Source organism: Peromyscus maniculatus, chromosome 6 (genome assembly GCF_049852395.1).
Source record: "Peromyscus maniculatus bairdii isolate BWxNUB_F1_BW_parent chromosome 6, HU_Pman_BW_mat_3.1, whole genome shotgun sequence".
In the NCBI taxonomy this organism is placed as follows: domain Eukaryota; kingdom Metazoa; phylum Chordata; class Mammalia; order Rodentia; family Cricetidae; genus Peromyscus; species Peromyscus maniculatus.
In genome coordinates this window covers 88,417,303-88,435,445 of record NC_134857.1, presented here as the reverse complement: position 1 = coordinate 88,435,445, position 18,143 = coordinate 88,417,303, and the positions used below count along the sequence as shown (strand labels likewise).

Below are 18,143 nucleotides of genomic sequence, written 5' to 3'. Positions count from 1 at the left end.
TCCCCTTATTGAATGAAAATGAGATCATGACTGCTCCTAGGTATGGTTGGGGAGAAGGGTTTCATTGTAGATAAAAGGGCGAGGACATTTAGGGGCATCTGGAAAGGTCCAGACTTAATTGGGGCATGGGGTGGGATGGATATGAAGTAGAGAGAGAAGAGAGGGCAATCGGACCAAGATGAAGTTACAGGTCAAGATGCCAAGAAGAGCCAGGAGCTGAGAGAGGGTAGACCAAGAAAATGCTCAGCCAAAATGGCTGAGTTATGTAGAAACAGAAGCTGGGGGAAGGGAAGTCCAGTCCTGGGGCTGGAGAGGTTTAGGGGAGAGTTGGGGTGAGAGGTGCTGACAGAGCCACAGGTACTGAGGGATGCTGGGAGAGCTGGGAGGAGCCACAGGTACTGAGTGAGACTTCTTTCTTTGAGCCCTAACCCTATCTGTTAGAGGTATGTTTAAGTCGTTGATCTTCTTGGTTTAACTTTGGTGTTTTGGGTGAATCTGGAAATTTGTGCATGTCTTTTAAGTTTTCTAACTTAATGGAATACACTGTTCTGAAATTCTTTGGTGTCTGTTGTAATGTCTCCCGGTATATCTCCGACTGTTAATTTGAAGTTCCTCTTCTTTTAATTGGGTTCACTGGGCTAAGAGTTATCAGTTTGGTCTATGTTTTCAGAGAACTAGCTCTTAGATTGGTCGATTCTTTGTATTGTTTTCTTTGATTAATTTCTGTTCTGATTTTTATAATTTATTTTTTGAAGAACAGTTTGTTTTGTTTTTCCCAATCCTTGAGTTGTATCATAAAGTAATTTATAAATTTCCCTCTTGAAACTGCTTTTACCATTGTATTCCTTTAATTTATGTAGGAATTATTTTTTTCTTGTTTATAGGATCTTGTGAACTTTTAAATAATTAAGTTAATGTTTTACAAGATTCACTTTTATTTTTTAATTGTATGTGTGTGTCTGTGTAGGATGTGCATGTAAGTAAGGGTGTATGCAGAAGCCAGAAGGGGTATCAGATACTTTGGAGCTGGAGTTACAGGTTGTGAGCTGCCTGACTTGGGTGCTGGGATATGAACTCTGGTCTTCTGTAAGGGTAGGAAGTCCTCTTAAGACTGAATCATCTTTCCAGCCACCCCTTAAAAAAAATGATTTATAAATTTATTTTTAACATTATACACAACAACATAAAAATCATACGTGGGGGTGTGTGTTTTGTGCGTTATTTTTATATATGCATCACTTCATCATGGTGGAAACACTTCAAGTCCTTTCTTGCAGGTACTTGGGAAGATGTACTACACTGTCACTGTGTGTAGCCACCCGCTGTACGGCAGCACATCAGAACCTCCTCCTAAGGGCAACTCAGGACCTGCTGACCTCCCTCTCTCCACAGTCCCTTTTTTCTGGCCCTTCGCAGCTTTGAATGCTCACCATTTCTGCTGATCTGGCACCCCCACCTCCCCTCTCCTCCTTCTCTTCCTCTGTCTTTGAGACGGGCTCTTGCTATGTAGCCCAGGCTGCCCTCAAAGTCCTAATGATTTTCCTGGCCCAGGCTCCCAGTGCTGGGGTTATAGGCATGAGTCTTTACATTTGGCTATGAGTTTGTGTTCTTTATGTATTTGTATGGCGATCCTCTGTCGGAGGAAGAGCTGGCCGAGGTTTCCTCTGTCCCACAGGAGAGCCCCCTGTGCTGTGTAGAAGGCTGTTCGTTTGGTGCACTCTTGCTTGTCAAATCTGGCATTTATTTCCTGAACTGTTGAACCCTAGTCCAGAAAAACAAAAACAAAAACAAAAACAAAAAACAATTGTCTCTTCCTACATCTTAGAGCTCATTGCATGTGTTTCCTAATTTCTAAATTTCAAGTCTTAATTAAGGCCTTTGGTTCATTTTGAGTTTGTTTGTTTCCTTTTCCTGCATGAGAGACAAGATCCTCATTTCTCATCATTTTTCTAGTTTCTACACGTGCATATCTAGTTTTATTCTTTTTCCATTTTTTAATATAGTTAATAGTATTCTGTGGTACACATGTACCACATTCTCTTTATTTGTCAGTGGATGGCTTCCTTTCTTCTTGGTTTTTTTTTTTTTTTGTTATTGTTGTTTTTTCAAGACAGGGCTTCTCTGTGTAGCTTTGGAGCCTGCCCTGGAACTCAATTTGTAGACCAGGCTGGCCTCCAACTCACAGAGATCCTCCTGCCTCTGAGTGCTGGGATTAAAAGCATGTTCTTTCACCGCCCCGCTAGTGGATGGCTTCTTAGATGACATCCATTTCTTGACTACTGTAAAGTGCATACTTTTTAGCATACCAATATCATTTCCTGTGGATAAATACCCAGTATTGGCATTGCCGGATCACACGGTGGTTCTATTTTTGGTTTATTGCCAGAACACCAGATTGTTTTCCATAATGGTTGTGATAATTTACACTCTTATCAGCAGTATCCAAGGGTTCTTTTCCATCTGAATTCTCACCTGCCTCTGATACCTTTGTTCTGTTTGATTACAGCCGTTCTTACTGGGAAAGGTGTGTCTCGAGGTGGTTTTGCTTTACATCTTCCCAGTGCTCAGTGATCCTGAATATGTTTCAGACATCTAGAGGTCGTATGTGTATGTGGCTCGGAGTTGCCCAGCTTAGCAGTGTCCTGCATGCCATCCAGGAGCACAGGCAGCACACTAGTGTCTCAGGCTTGAGGCATCCTGTTTTGTTCTGACTCAGCCACCAGGATCCACTCAGAGCCAAAGCAGGAGGGGCTGAGGCTGAAGTGTGAGCAGTGTCAGGAAGAGAAAGGAGTGTTGCCCTTTGACCACCAAGAGTGTCTCCCCCTGCACATCTGTGTCCTCATGGACACAGAACAGCAGGGTGAGAGCAGGGAGATGCTGACGCAGATACTAGCCTGGGCTTGCCTTTTGCTTCGAGGGCTCAGACTTGTTTGCTGAGTCAGTCTGAGATGAGGCTAGATTTTTTTTTTGTCCTGCCCCTGGCTCCCTGGCTACTTCCTCTAGCACTCCCTGCACTGGAATGTCTGAAATTTGAGACTCTGTAGGCCAATAGCCCAATAGGAAAGCAGAACCAAGTCCCGCCTCCTCCCACTTAACCTAGGACATTATCAGAAAGCTCAAGCTAGCAAGGTCCCGGTTAGCCTGCTCTGGACACCTCACCAGCACCATGCCCATGACACTGGGTTACTGGGACATCCGTGGGGTGAGTGAAGGAGCTACTGCTGGGTGGGACAGAGACATGGTGTGGCGAGTGGCTAGGGCTGATTTCTAGGAGAGGGATGGCGTTCAGAACTTGTTAGAAAGCTTTGCCTGTGAGGGGAAGTTCAAACACTGGAGAGCTCCTGCTTATGGCCAGCGGCATGTGAGCTTGTGGGGAGGCTGCAGGTGTAAGATGGAGCTCACCAAGAGGTGGCGAAGGAAGACTGTCAGTTTCCCCATCTGTGACCTGTCCTATGTCATCTCTGCAGCTGGCTCACGCCATCCGCCTGCTCCTGGAGTACACAGACACAAGCTACGAGGAGAAGAGATACACCCTGGGGGACGGTGGGTGCCTACACCCTGTTGGTCAGACCTGGGCTCCCCCTGTTCATTGGTGCCCAGGGACACTTGTCTGACCCCCTCGTTGCTCAGCTCTACAGGGCTTCTCCAGTTGGATTTAGGACCTGTGCCTTCTAGGAACCTTCTTGAATTTGGTCTTCCAGTGGAGGCTGGCTGGCCGGGTTGCCTTCTACAGCAGTTGGATGTTTTCCTCTAGGGCTTGTTTAAATGTTTCGTAAATCTCAGTGATGTAGGGTCCACAGTCCTTACAAGCGTTCTATACTCCTGAGAAGTGTGAAAGTGGGGTCGGGTTGCAGATCTCCTTCTTAGGGGGTTCTCATACCCGACTCCTTGGGACACTGGGCTGACTTCTCTTCACTTCATCTTGTCTACAGCTCCCGACTTTGACAGAAGCCAGTGGCTGAGTGAGAAATTCAAGCTGGGCCTGGACTTTCCCAACGTAGGTGCAGGGAAGGGGAGGTTTGGGGAGGGCATGGTGTCCTCACCTCATCTCCTCGTCTGGCTGAGGGGGTTTGAGATCAGAGCTTAGGCTCTCTTCTCGCCATTCCTGATGTTTGCACAGGCTCTGTCCCATTCTCTCATTCCACGGACAGCGTGTTCATTGGTGGTTTCCCATGAGTGCCAGGCCCCATGTATATCCTTTCTGACATATATGTCCCCCATACCCCATCTGATCATCCCTGCTCTTCTGTCCAGCTGCCATATTTAATTGATGGATCACACAAGATCACCCAGAGCAACGCCATCCTGCGCTACCTTGCCCGCAAGCACAACCTGTGTGAGTGGGGCCGGCTGCAGGATGGGGGGCAGAAGCCATCCTCTTGGCTTGGTTGGGGTGGGATGCTGAGGGTGACTCTATGCTGTGTGTGCTGCAGGTGGGGAGACAGAAGAGGAGAAGATTTGGGTGGACATTTTGGAGAACCAGGCTATGGACACCCGCATGCAGTTGGCCATGGTTTGCTACAGCCCTGAGTTTGTGAGTCTCGCCCTGTACTCTTGCTCTAGAATCTATTCTGGTCCAGTTTGCCACCAGAGCCTCCCAGTGCTACTCACTGTACAGTATTTGAAACTGCTGACAGAGTAACGCCAGTACTCAGTGTGCCAAATGAAAATTCCCAGTCATCACTCCTAAGTCTTAAGACCCAGTCCAGGTTCTCCAGAGAGGAACTCCCGCCCCTGATGGTATAGACAGAGTTCAGAATGCTCCAGTTCCTACTCCCGGTTCTGTCGTTAACCTTGTCCTGCAGTTGGCTTAAAGCGCTGCTGCTTCTGCAACACACACTCTATGCAACCCTCACACTATGAGAAGAAGAAACTGGGGCTGGGAAGGACACTCTCTTCCCAAATGGCTTCCCGGAGCTGCGTCCTTGACACCCACAGAGATACGCGGATGTTCCCAATAAGCAATTCGGTCAGCCAAAGGCCTTTGGTCCTCCTCCTGTTCCTTTTGTCCCCTCAAATCCATCTCATCTCTTGGGAAACTGTACCAAAGTCTCAGTTGTTTGCATGTCTGCTTCTGCCTCACATGAGTTCAGAGTTCAGAGCCAGGTGCCCACAGCTGTCTTGGGTCTTTGGGTCTGATGTACAGTGGCTCAGAAAACGGTGGTAGAGACTGAGGGTAGGGGTGGGGGTGGGAAGATGGGGGCGGGGCGCACAGAGTTGTACAGTTGTATCCTGTTGGGCTGCTACACAACAGCAATCTAATCAAGAGGATGCTGTAAGTAAAGGCCTGGACACCAACCCAGACTAAATCTCATGAAAGTCACCCTCCTCTGCCTGCCGGGGACTGCACAACCCTGCGGAGCCAGCCTCTGCCAGGAAGCCTGTGTCTGAGGGTGGTGACCGTTGTTTTTTGCTTCAGGAAAAAAAGAAGCCAGAGTACTTAGAGGGTATCCCGGAGAAGATGAAGCTCTACTCTGAGTTCCTGGGCAAGCGGCCTTGGTTTGCAGGGGACAAGGTAAAGGGAGGGAGGTGGGGAGGAGAAGTTACCATTCTTCCCAGGCCTCAAATTCCAGCACACTCACCCTTGGCTTCCTGCAGATCACCTATGTGGATTTCCTCGTTTATGACATCCTTGACCAGCACCGTGTATTTCAGCCCCACTGCCTGGATGCCTTCCCAAACCTGAAGGACTTCTTGGCCCGCTTTGAGGTGATGCCCTGATTCTCCTTCTCATTCTATGTCCTTTTTCCCTTCTCCCTTTCCAGGATGACTTTTGTCTTAGCATTTCTATTGCTGTGAAGAGACACCATGACCATGGCAAGTCTTATAAGGAAAACATTTAACTGAGGTGGCGGCTTATAGTTTTAGAGGTTTAGTCCAGTATCATCATGGTAGGGACCATAGCAGCTGGAATTATGGGTGCATTCAGGCTGACATAGAATTGGAGAAGCAGTTGAGAATTCTACATGTTGATCTGAAGGCAAAAGGAAGTGGTCTGACACACTGGGCAGTATCTTCAGCAAAGGAGACCCCAAAGCTTGACCCACTGACCCACAGAGACACACAACAACAGCACACCTGCTCCAACAAGGCCACACCTCCTAATAGCGTCACTCCCTTTGGGGGCCATTTTCTCTTAAACCAGCACATTCTACTCCCTGGCTCCAAAAGCTAGTCACTATATCATAATGCAAAAAATGCATTCAGTCCAACTTCAAAAGTCTCCATAGCCTATCACAATCTCAAACTTATTTAAAAGTCTGAAGTTCAAAGTCTCTTCTGAGATTCATATATTCTCCTAACTGTAATGCCCTAAGAAATCAAAATCAGAAAGCCAATTATATACTTCCAATGTATAATGGCACAGGATATACATTACCATTCCAAAACACAGTGAAGGGTGCACAGTGGGGAAATGCTGGACCAAAGCAAGGCTAAAAACCAGCTGGGCAAATCCAAACTCTGCATCTCCATGTCTGATGTCAAAGCACTCTTCAGATCTCCAACAAGGCCACACCTCCTAATAGTGCCACTCACTCCCTTTGGGGGACACTTGCTTTCAAACCACCATAACTTTCTACTCCTTGGAATGGAAATGGAGAATAATTAACATTTGTTGAGCAGTGACCTGTGTTCAGTCCTTAGATCTTCTGCATGAAATTTCTCATCACAACATGTTCTGTAGCAATGTCTGTTCCATTGGACTGTTAAGGAGGCTGACTATAGAGACTGTCAGTTTCTCAGGGAACCAGTACCATTGGAGGAGGTTGTGTTTGTTTCCCTGTGTGCGTGTAGCTTCAAGAACAGAGGACAGTGGAGTTCCCTGATGCCAAAGGAAAAAAGCCATAGGTTGCCAGGGAGCCTGGATTTTCCAGCCCTGAGGCCTATGGAAATTCAGGACATGTCGGGAGTGTATAGCAAGTGCTGTTGAGAGGGGGAAATATGGCAGGACTGATGTGCAGTGCCAAGGTGCAGTGTGCATATCCATCCTGTCCAATTCTCTGCGCAGTCAGATTCCTGACTGGGGAAGCACTGGGACCCAGGGCTACAGCCGGTGCCAGGCTGAGTGGACAGGTCGCTGCTGTTGGAGGATGTTCTCCTGAGTTGTTCAGTGTTTAGGTATCCTGTAGCACAAATTCTAATTGGTCTTAATAATAAAAACCCTCAGTCAGATATTAGGGTGAAAGCTGAAAGATCAGAGAAGCAGAGACTTCTTACCTCTATGGAATCTTTAGACCGAAAGAGGCCAAACTCCTGTCTCCACCCACCTTATCACTTCATCCCTCTGCCCAGCCTTATCACTTCCTATTTCCTCCTCCCAAGTGCTGGGATTAAAGGCCCGAGACTCCCAGGTACTGGGATCAAAGGCATGGATCCCAAGTACTGGCATTAAAGGTGTGTGCCACCACTGCCTGGCCTTTAGTGGCTAGCCCCGAACTCTGATCTCCAGGCAAGCTTTATTTGTTAGAGCACAAACAACATATCACGACTGTATCCTGTTTCTTTCCTTTCATCTTCCTTCTCAACAACAGCTTGGTGTTTGACTGTGAAACCGTTGAAATGGGATTTTTCGGTTATTTTCATTCACCTTCTCTTGGTGTCTCTCTATGTGTGTGGCACAGTTTCAGCTCAGTAGGACTTGGAAAGATGCATCTCCACCCAGGGATGCAGCGTGGCAGGCATGCCTGACTATGAGGTCCATGTGACAGCCACAAAACCTACTTCAGTAGAGAATTGGGGGTCAAGGCTGTAGTCCAATGGGAGTCTTAGCACGGAATCTTCTTTTCTGTCCTCGAAACTGCCCAAACAGCGATGTGTTTTGTTAGTTTCCATCAGCTTGGATTCTGGTCCAGGCTGTTCAGCTCTGGAGATTGTGTAAGAACTGGCTGTCAGCACAGCGGGAGTGTGGGAGGCTGCAGTTCAAGGCCAGCTAAGCCTGCCCACTTGGGTCCAGGCAGCTCTGGAACTCTGCATTCTTCACAGCTTATCTAGGCTTTCTACTGGAAAGACGGCACACGGCCCAGAGTCTTTCTGTAGTCTTTGTCCAGCAGGGCTGGGGACAATAAGGATGGACGCACTGAGTGTGCGTTCAGCCGCCAGGTTTAACGTTTAGGTTTTTCTGCTTCAAGAGAATGGCAAAGGCCACTCCATTGTCTCCTTGCTGGTTCACTTATCCCCATCCTCATTAACTCAGGATTTGCTGAGGTACTGGGACACACCGCTGAGAGCAGTGCTCAGTTTCTCCTTCCTTACTGGGAATCAAAGCCTTCCCTTACCAGTGTGGGGCACCTGAGCAGCGCATGCTGTGTTGGGGTTCTTAGAGTGAAACGTGTGTCCGCAGTGGTGCCACAGACGCTGAATTCCTGCCTTCTCCTCCCCCTGCAGGGCCTGAAGAAGATATCTGACTACATGAAAAGCAGCCGCTTCCTCCCCAAACCAATCTTTGCAAAGATGGCCTTTTGGAACCCAAAATAGGACTACAAAGCCCAGACCCACAAGAATATTCATGACCACCCTGCTGGCTCAGGCCCTTGGGCATGGCTCTGTGTCCCCACCAAATGTTTTCTCCTTCTTTCTATTCCCTATTCCTCCACTTCTTCTCACAAGCCCTTCCTTCAGTCAAGCCTCTGGATCCTTGGACTCCCCATTTCTTCCTCAGTCTCCTGCTCCTATTCCTTTTTCCTACCCCACATCCAACCATCCCTCACTGCTGATTGGAGGAATGGAGCAGACCCCAGAATCCCCAGTAAGCTCTGAGAGGTCAGATCTGCCTCTGTGCTCACCCTGGTCCTCAGAGTGAGCAGCCCTGTCTGATCCCCAGTAAAGTCTGAATGACATTTGTCCTGTGTCTTGTTTGGTTTCTGTGATTCTCGGGACCAACTGTGTTGGCTTTTTTTTTGGGGGGGGGGGGTTTCTCTGTTTTGTTTCCTGTAGGAGGGGCTGCAGAAGGAAATGTAGGGACTCTGGGTTCTTCAAAGTCCTTGATGTCCCTGTCCATGTCCCCGTGTTCCTCAAGCTGGTATTCCCATAGGAGAGCTCTCCTTCATCTCTCAATTACTCTTCAGAGTGCAGTGCCTCAGTTGTCCATGGGAAGCTCGTGTCATGATTCTGAGAGATTCTGGGCTGAAGGGAAGGCTGAGCAGGCAGGCCCTAGATGACCATCTTCTGCCGTCCTCCTCAGCTGTCCTCAGTTTCCCTCGTTTGTGTTCTCAACATTTCTCTCCAGCAACATTCCCCACTGTCTGCAGTTGATGTAGGAGTCTTCCCCTCGACTTGAGCCAAAGTGAGTCGGAGGATGGCTCCTTTTCTCCCTCTCCTCATCCTTCTTTCATTGTTTTTTCAAGATGTATCTATTTTTATTTCATGTGCATGAGTGTTTTGCCAGCTTGTGTGTATGAGCACCATATGGGTACCCGGTGCCTGCTGATGCCAGAAGAGGGCATCAGACCCCTGGAGCTGGAATTACAGATGGCACGTGGGTGCTGGGAACAGAAGCGCTCTAGAGCAGTGTACTCTTAACCTGTGACCCATGTCTCCAGCCTCTGGTTGTTGTTGGTTTTGATCCAGGATCTCACATCACCCACTCTGGCTGGGTCCTCACTCACTATGTGGCTGAAATGTCTCCTGATCTCATAGTTCTCCTTTTTCTACCTCCTGAATAGGGGAATTATAGGTGTATACCGCAATGCCATCTTCGGATTGTTCATCTTTGATATGCATGGCCAGGCTTGGCACATGGTTGATGAACGGAAAATTTAGAATTGGAATCAGGTGTCTCCAGATATTTTTGACCAGTCCATACAACCAGCCACAGGGCTTAGAGCTCTGGAACGAACCATCTTATCCAGAGTCATTACCGCACCATGTCCCTGCGATGGTGCTGGAGTCTGAGCCAGAGACCCTCTCAGCTGAGCAGGCTCCTCAAGAGGCTGCAGATGCATATGGGAGAGCATGGCGGGGGATGGGCTGGCCTAGTGTGCTGGGCCCCGGTGACAGGGCATATGGTCCAACGCTGTGGGCATTTTGCATCAAGTCACCCATGAAGGACTTGGGCACATTGCAGAAGCACTTGCTGAGCAGGGTTCCACGCCAGCGGCTGGATCATAGACTCTGGCCTTTGTCAAGCAGTGCCCTGACCTCCCTGTACCAAGTAGCACCTCTGGATGAGAGCCCTGATAGGTATTGCCTTCCTACCCACTGCCTGCTGCCACCCACTGCAGTTAAGAAATCAGCAGGCACAGGCTTGCAGGAAGGAATGAGGAATTACAAGGACATAAGATAAAAATTCATAGAAGTGAAATGTTCGTAGGACTGGTAAGCTCACGTTATTTCAGTCAACCTTTGTTAAATTTTAACTAAAAGGCAAAGAAGATAATCTGGAAAGGATGTAATAAGGTCAGGAGTGGCCCTGATAATGTTGAGTAGGGAGGATAAGATGTGGACCAGCACCTAGAACAGAGGTTGGCAAACGTCCCCCATGTGGGACTGGTACTTAGACTTTTCAGGACATATTCTCTCCAGGTAACACATGGAACTCTGGGTTATGGAGTCTATGCACACCAAAAGAAGTCCAAATCACTCTTTTCGTAAAGAGGAAGACATGGCAGATGAAGAGAATTGTAAATTACAACAATTTTCTGAATATTAACATCAAAATTAGGAAATTAAAGCCCAGGTAAAAGTGCTGTAAGGCTTGGCCTTGAAACTCACCAATACAAGTCAATGACTTGATGAGCAGTCGTGGTGTAGGCCTTTAATCTTAGTACTTGAGAAGCAGAGGCAGGTGGATCTCCGTGAGTTTGAGGCCAGCCTGGTCTACAGAGCAAGAGCCAGGACAGTCAGAGGTGTTACGCAGAGAAACCCTGCCTTGAAAAAACAAAACAAACAAACAAACAAACAAAAAAGCCAACGACTTGACCTGGCCAGAAAGCACTAGAAGTCCTGTGCTTTGGAAAGTTTGTAGCATTAGAAGTGAGCACTGTATCTGTTCAGTGTCTGTAGCTCATCCAGGAAAGACTGATGCTCCTTGGAGGCCCCAGTTCTTACACATGCTAATGCTTCTCACTGCTGTGTGTTAGTGGAGAAGGAATCAGCTGAAACAGATGCCGGTCTGTGAAACCGTTCATTTTCCCTGTGTAAGTTCCTTGGGAAACATCCAGGAGGCTGGCTGAGTGGTCCAGCTCCATGGCATCATTCAGTTGTTAAGCTCTTTCTGACTGTGGCCCTGCTACTTCACAGGATGTTGTGTCATGAGTATCAAGAACTGAAAAGGAAGAAAGAGACAGAGGAGGCCCAAGCCCAGCCAGCAAGTTCCCATTATGGAATTGAAGCAGGAGGTCACCCGTTATGTGCAGACACTTAACCACTGCCCAATCTGAGTATGTGGTTAGAGTTAGGTGCAAGGTCACCTAGATTAGTGCCGTTTTTGCTACACCCCCCACAGACATCATGTCTCTGTGTGAAACTAGCCTAGGGTGTAAGTTGAGGACAGTGGCCACCCTCATGAACTTGACTGGGGTGAAGTACTGAGTGTGTTTCACTGTGTAGCTTAGACATGGGCAAAAAAGGAAGATTCATTTGGACAATGGGATCCAATGATAGCCACTCAGACTCAGGTGGCTAGAATCTGCTACCCAGACTTTCTGAATCATCCAGTGCCCTGAACGGGGGTGAACCAGCTTGGATCTGGACCAGGTCTCTTGGGTTCCTATGAACCCACACCTGTTTCCCTTTTGAACTCGTATGGGTACCTACAATCTAGGTCGTTCCCCATGCTGGTGCCACTGTCTTTCTAAACCCTAACTGTATCAAGTGAACACTATTATCAGGGCCCACCAACCTCAAGACAGTGTCTGTTCTTTCAGAGTGGACCTTCAGTTCCCAGAGAGTAACGTGTGCCCTGAACTCTCTCTACCTCTGATTGTGGCCTGTGCCAAGAGCTCTGGTCAAGTGAGTTTACACTATCTGCATTTCTGGATTTGACAGGCTCAATCAATGCAAACAAGAATTCCAGGATGATCTGTCATGGAACCCTGGATTATGAACACAGTGTAAACATTTCTGAACCCTGTGTGAGTGTTTCCTAGTTCAACTGAACCAGCAAATTGTCCTGAGAGGCAGTTCTGAAAATTATTTGCCCTGTAGTCTAGTATCCTGGTATGTGATGCCTGTCTCAGGGTGGAGAGGACCACTGTTCTTCTCCTTCCATCTTTTTTTTTTTTTGGTTTTCCGAGACAGGGTTTCTCTGTGTAGCTTTGCACCTTTCCTGGAACTCACTTGGTAGCCCAGGCTGGCCTCGAACTCACAGAGATCCGTCTGGCTCTGCCTCCTGAGTGCTGGGATTAAAGGCGTGTGCCACCACCGCCCGGCTCCTTCCATCTTTTAAATCTCAGTTACTCCTCAGTTTTCTAGAATCTCCCCAAACGCTCATTTCGTTCTTCTGAAATCTTACTGGGCAAAGCCCATGGCATTTGAGGAACAATTCAGTTCCTTGCTTTTTCAGTCTGTCTGTGGCTGGGTGAGGTCAGAGGTTCACGGCCTCCTGAGTTCAACCCACAGAAGAGAGTTTGTGTCCGTGGGAACACACTCAGGGACTATGGGTTGTTGATATTGTTCTTGTTCTTTTCCTGTCTTCAGATTTTAAAGTTGAACTAAATTAATTTTAAAAGGCCCTTTAATGTGTGTTTCCGTGTTTCTCTGTGTGAGTGCATGCACACATGTACATGGGATGCCCTCAATGGCCAGATCACCTGGAGCTGCAGTTACAGGTGATCCTGAGCCACCCCATGAGGATAACTGGGATACAGGCAATCCTGAGCCACCCCATGAGGATAATGGGAAGCAAACTCTGGTCCTTTGCAAGAGCAGTGGGTGTCTTAACTGCTGAGCATCTTTCCAGCCATGTTCTTGTTGTTGAGACTCAGTAGCATAGTGTATTCCACATGATCTTATTGAAAGGGGCCAGAAAAAAGCACCAAGTCACTTCAGGATAGCAGCAGACTCTTCAGGTCAGGGGGTCTGGGAAGATAACATTACAAGTTCTGAAACATAACAAATGAGACATTACAGAGGTGCACCACCATGCCAGGCTGGCAGAGCTGTATTCCTATCTGATTTCCCATCACTTCCGCAGACATCAGCTTCACTGGGAGTCTAATCAATGCTAATGGGTTAACTTGAAGCCTTTACTGTAACCAAAGTCCAGTTTCAGGAAGATGGCCATTTACCCTGCCCACCCAGGGACACCCCAGCTCTGCAAAGACATCCTCTCTGCCAGGGAGCTTGAGAATGAGAATGGGGACAGCTGTGTTTTGGCCTCAGGAGAAACAGAAGCCAGAGTACCCAGGAGCTCTCCCAGAAAACTGAAGATGTTACAGATCCTAGGGAGCGGCCATTGTCTCCCAGGCACAAAGTACAAGGAAGAGAGATGCTCTGCCGTGCCTTCCCTGAGAAGAGGACCCGAGATCCCTCTGAATCCATGAACTAAAATAATCCTCACGTCTTCAGTGATAGGATTCAGTGGACAAAGACACTTGCTGCCGGCCTGATGACCTGAGATCAATCCCCAGGGCTCCTACAAGTTATTCTCTGACTGCTGTGTGTGTCCTGGCACATGCATGTCCTCCTCCTTCTCCTCCTCCTCCTCCTCCTCCTCCTCCTCCTCCTCCAAACAAACAAACAAAAAGCAGATAAAGTCATACAACGTATTTTTAAAACCTCTCCTCTTATGCGCCGTCTGCATCAGGTGTGTCTGTTACAATGATTAGGAAACTGACTAACACATGTTCTTGGACGCAGACGGTCTTCAGAGACCCCTATCCCATCAGAGCCCCACCGGGAACCACTGACTTCCCAGGCTGTCCTTGGTGCTGAGTCTGAGCATTACCCAGGTGTCCTTTCTCACGGACTCCATCTTGAACATTCTGTGGAGTGGTAGTTTCTTTTATCGCTCTCATCCTGTTAGAGTGTGGATCTGAATTGTCCTTCAAAGGCTTATGCATTGAACAAAGGCATGGTCCCCAGGAAATAGTGTTCAGATGTGGGGCCTTTGGGAGTTGATTGGAATGTGAATCTGTGACCCATCAATGAAGTAGTATAGCTGTGGAATTAATAAATGGCTATTGAGAGGCAGTGGAAACCCGAGGGGGTCCCTAGTAGGAGGAAGTAGGTATTGGGGTGGGTAAGCCTGAGGAGTATATTACAACCTTCCCCTTCCTCTCTCCTTGCTTCCTGGCATCATCTGGTGAGCAGCTTTTCCCCAGCACCCACTCATTGCCATAATGTTCTTCCCCATCATGAAGACAAGAGATCGCAGACTGAAACCTCTGAGACCGTGAGGCAGAATAAATATCTCCTCACTTAGGCTGGTTTTCTCTGCTACTTTGTCTAAGTAACAGACACCTGACTATCATGGACATTCCCTTGCAACAGTGATTCTCTGGGAAATGGGACATATTCTCACTCACTGTCCTCTGTGTAAGGCATGGTGTCAGGCACAGGGGGACAGGGGAAGATGTCCTTATCCTGAGACTGAGGGTTGCAGAGAGAGAGAGAGAGACAGAGACAGACAGAGACAGAGAGAGAGAAAGACAGAGATCTCAGACTCTGATGTGTATCTGATACCTACTAGGTGCTGGGAGCCTGGTCTGCCTCTCACTCACAGACACCCATGGGTCACTAAAAATCTACCTCCTGATACCCACACAACCTACTTTAGTAGAGATTTGGGAGGTGTTAGGGAAACAAGTATTTCAGCCTGGAATCTGTTTTTCTTCCTTACACACATCATTACACACTTTCTCAGCTAGTTCTCATCAGCGCTGTTTCTGGTCCAGGCTAACAGCCTTGGGGATCTTGCATGAAGTGGCCTAGCCGTGGTGAGAGAGAGAGTGAGGGGGCAGTTGAGGGCTGCACCTGAGGCCGGCTGCACCCGGACTATTGAGGGCATGAAGTCATGGATATGTTTGAACTCTTGATACGATGTGACACTTTCTGTCCTCTTAGAAGGTCAATGGCATGCACGGGTCCCTTATCAGGCCTAGAGATGAGGTCAGTTTTGGCTCAGTGAGTATGACATACGGCACCAAGTGGAGGAACTTGGACTTTGTTCTCTTGATTACAGCCCTGATGAGGCTCTTTCTGGACCCTTCCCAGTGTCCCATTTCATCCTGATTTTTGTGGGTCTTTGAGTAAGATCTCTTCCATGCTGCACTGAGCTGTCGGACTCCTTTGTCCTGCAGGAAGTTCAGTTTGTGTGCAGACCTAGGTTAGGAGCTCAGCTCCGAACCGGGAACATGTCTGTGCATATATGGGGTCCCCTGCAGGAGGGCAGGAGGTGTGGGTTCAGGAACCGCACAGAAGCCAACCACAGAGCCAGTGTGACCCAGGTCTGCCCTAGTGACTAGGTGTGTGAAGAGGAAGTTGTTTAAGCATTCTCAACCTCAGGCTCCCTCTGGACAAGTGTCACAGTTGGACAAATTGTGCAGGACTGTGGAGTGGGTGTCCAGGTCTGTATTGTGACACCTGGAGTGTAACAAAGCCCCTTGCACGGGGCCCGATCTCCTCTTTGCACCTCAGCTGTGTTGTCCACATGCTCTTCTCCTCCCTCACACTCCATCTCTGCCTGCGTCTATAGCGTGTCTGAGCACAGAAGCCATGCCATCCAAGCCCACATTCTTCCTCTGGGATGCCTAGGTGGGCGTTCAGACTCCAAAGGAGCAGCGATTCGCAGCCAGCATCCCCGTGATACCTTCCAGGTGGACATTTATACCAGACCTGAGAGGAGTTCATGACAACTGGGGGAGCTTCCTAGGTTGGGGGGGGGTGGTTGAAATTCCATCCAGCTAGTTCCTGAAAAGCAAAAATCCTCTGTTCCACTATTAGCGTGCATTATTAATTCATTTGGATCTTAATATTTCAATCCACATTTTGTTGTATTTTCACAAGACCCAGTTCATTGTAGCATTAATGTGTGTATATGGAAGAAATGGACCCCTGGTTTTGAAATAATTTATACAGATTTACAAGTCTCTTAATTCTTTCTCCTAATTCTATTGTGGGGTGGGGGAGGGCAAAAACAGCTTGACCACATAGCTGCCATGACAGGCTTAGAGGCCCAGACACAGCTTCTGGCAGGCAACACTTTTGGACCCAGGAAAAGCCATAAGCTGACTCCACACAGTGGGGCGTGCATCTAAGAGGAAATAACTAACATTCTAAACATTCCGTATACCCCCAGACAAATGTCAGCCAGTCAGGGTCCTGAACCCTGGAAATCCCCTCACCCCAACCTCTGCTGTGATGAAAACCCCACCCTGCCTGAGCTCAGGGGCCCTCTGCTCTCAGGGGCCCTCTCTGTCAGGCAGAGAGCCCAAGCTTGAGTTTGAAATTAAAGGCTCTTTGCTTTTACCTACGGAATTCGGTCTTCCTGGTGGTCTTTTGGGGGTCCCCACGATCTAGACATAACACTTACAAGCTTATAATTTCCATTTCCTCCCATTTGAAGCAAAGTTTCAAGTCTCAGGTAGCTAGTCTTAAACTCATTGCATGGCTAGGGATGTCCTTGGACTATTGATCTTCCAGCCTCTCCCTTCCGAGAGCTGAGATTAGATGAACCCCATATGCTTGGTTTATAGGGTGCTGGGGATGAATCCCAGGGTTCTGTGCATGCTAGGCCACACTCTCCCAACTGAGCCATGTGGCTAGGGCCTTTGGAATTTCCTTGTCCTTTTCTTCTTGGAGTAGTGTTCTATCATTTTGCTGATGCTTTGTGATAGGGGTATTGGGTTCTCATGAGTCTTGGTGAAAGTCTGAGTATTTTTCTTAGTATGTTTTCTACAAAACTACAATGTTTCACATTGAACCTGGCTGCTTTTCAGCCATTTTGAAATGTTAATGTGTTTAAATAAATGCTTTTTCACTTTCTTTTTTCTTTTCTTCCCCCTTCTCTTCCTCCCTTCTTCCTATTCTCTTCCTCTCTCCCTCCCTCCTCTCCCTTCCTCTTTCTCTCCTTTTCTTCCTTTCCTCTGTCTGTCCTTTCCTTTCTTGGTTCCTGACTCTCTCTGTGCAGGCGATGTTTAGAGAATACACAGCTGATCCAGGCAGACACTAACTAGACGCACCATTTAAAATGGAGTCTGGAGTCCAACATCCAGAGAATAAGGAAAAATACAAGGCATGAAGCTTGTACCAGGGCCTCCTGCAGGCCACACAGTGGCTTCCCTGAAGCTACCCCTAACTCTGTAGACACCCACTGGGGGGGGGGGGACACAATGTGAAGATGGTTTGTTTTCCTAGGGTATCAACCACCATTGACTCAGATCGCCTGTTATCTGATGAAAGCACAACCTGAAGATTCACCTCCTGTCTCTGCTCCGTGGTGACGGCAGCACAGGCTCCTTGTTCTGCTTTCCCGTCCCATCCCTTTACCCGTTCTTACCATCACAGGGATGAGGGCATTCTTTGTCCACGTCTGGGACATGGTGACATTCACTTCATCATTTCCTGCAGAATGAGAAAACACTATGTGTCTTCTCTATTTCCCGAGTGTTCTGGACAGTCAGCACTGCAGAGACTTTCAGAAAGTCTCCCTGAGGCAGAGAACACTGAGTTATTTGTTGGTGCTCATTTCTCTTGTAGTCTTTCAAAATATGAAGCCATTATATTTAGAATTTGGATTGACAACGTTAGAATGTCACCCATTAGGCTGGAAGGAATTATGGATTCCATTTCAGATGTCACTCTCCAGGTTATAGGACAAATTCCCTCCAATATATTTAGATCTTTCATGCACAGTGTCCTTTTAAGCCACCTGGACTGGCTGTGCTGTGAACTTGTAACTCTGCACAGTGACAGCCAGAGATCAGTGATCAACACTGGGGTTCAGTTCTCCAGCACAGTACAGGCTTCAGACATCTTCCCGTGTCCCTGGTCCCCACTGCTCCCTGTTGCCTTTAGAGACCTCTCTCATTCAAAGGATGATGCTCTTAGACTCCGGGACTCTGCACTGAGGACTTGCTGTCCCAGCCCTTACCTCTTCTGCAGAGCTGTTCTCTCTTCTGCAGGGCTGCAGGGCTCTGGCTCCTTCCCAGGTCCCTGAGTTCTGTTCTGTCCAGCAAGGATTCCTTTTCTATCATCCACTCCCC

At 48.0% G+C, this 18,143-nt stretch overlaps 1 protein-coding gene across 1 annotated transcript; it reads left to right on the top strand.

Moving 5' to 3' along the window:
* Nucleotides 1–3,045: 3,045 nt before the first annotated feature.
* Nucleotides 3,046–8,840, top strand: LOC102905684 (glutathione S-transferase Mu 2). The gene is made up of 8 exons (XM_006979493.4): nucleotides 3,046–3,202; nucleotides 3,468–3,543; nucleotides 3,933–3,997; nucleotides 4,255–4,336; nucleotides 4,434–4,534; nucleotides 5,420–5,515; nucleotides 5,599–5,709; nucleotides 8,386–8,840. The coding sequence occupies exons 1-8, from the start codon at nucleotides 3,167–3,169 to the stop codon at nucleotides 8,473–8,475; spliced, it is 657 nt and encodes a 218-aa protein (XP_006979555.1). The 5' UTR covers nucleotides 3,046–3,166; the 3' UTR covers nucleotides 8,476–8,840.
* The last annotated feature ends 9,303 nt before the right edge of the window (nucleotides 8,841–18,143 follow it).

Bases quoted from the DNA above. Each gene is read 5' to 3' on its own strand.
- LOC102905684 (XM_006979493.4), top strand. From the start codon at position 3,167: ATGCCCATGACACTGGGTTACTGGGACATCCGTGGG. The intron at 4,535-5,419 runs GTGAGTCTCGCC...TTTTTGCTTCAG, and splicing joins TTTGCTACAGCCCTGAGTTT to GAAAAAAAGAAGCCAGAGTA. The intron at 5,516-5,598 runs GTAAAGGGAGGG...GGCTTCCTGCAG, and splicing joins CTTGGTTTGCAGGGGACAAG to ATCACCTATGTGGATTTCCT.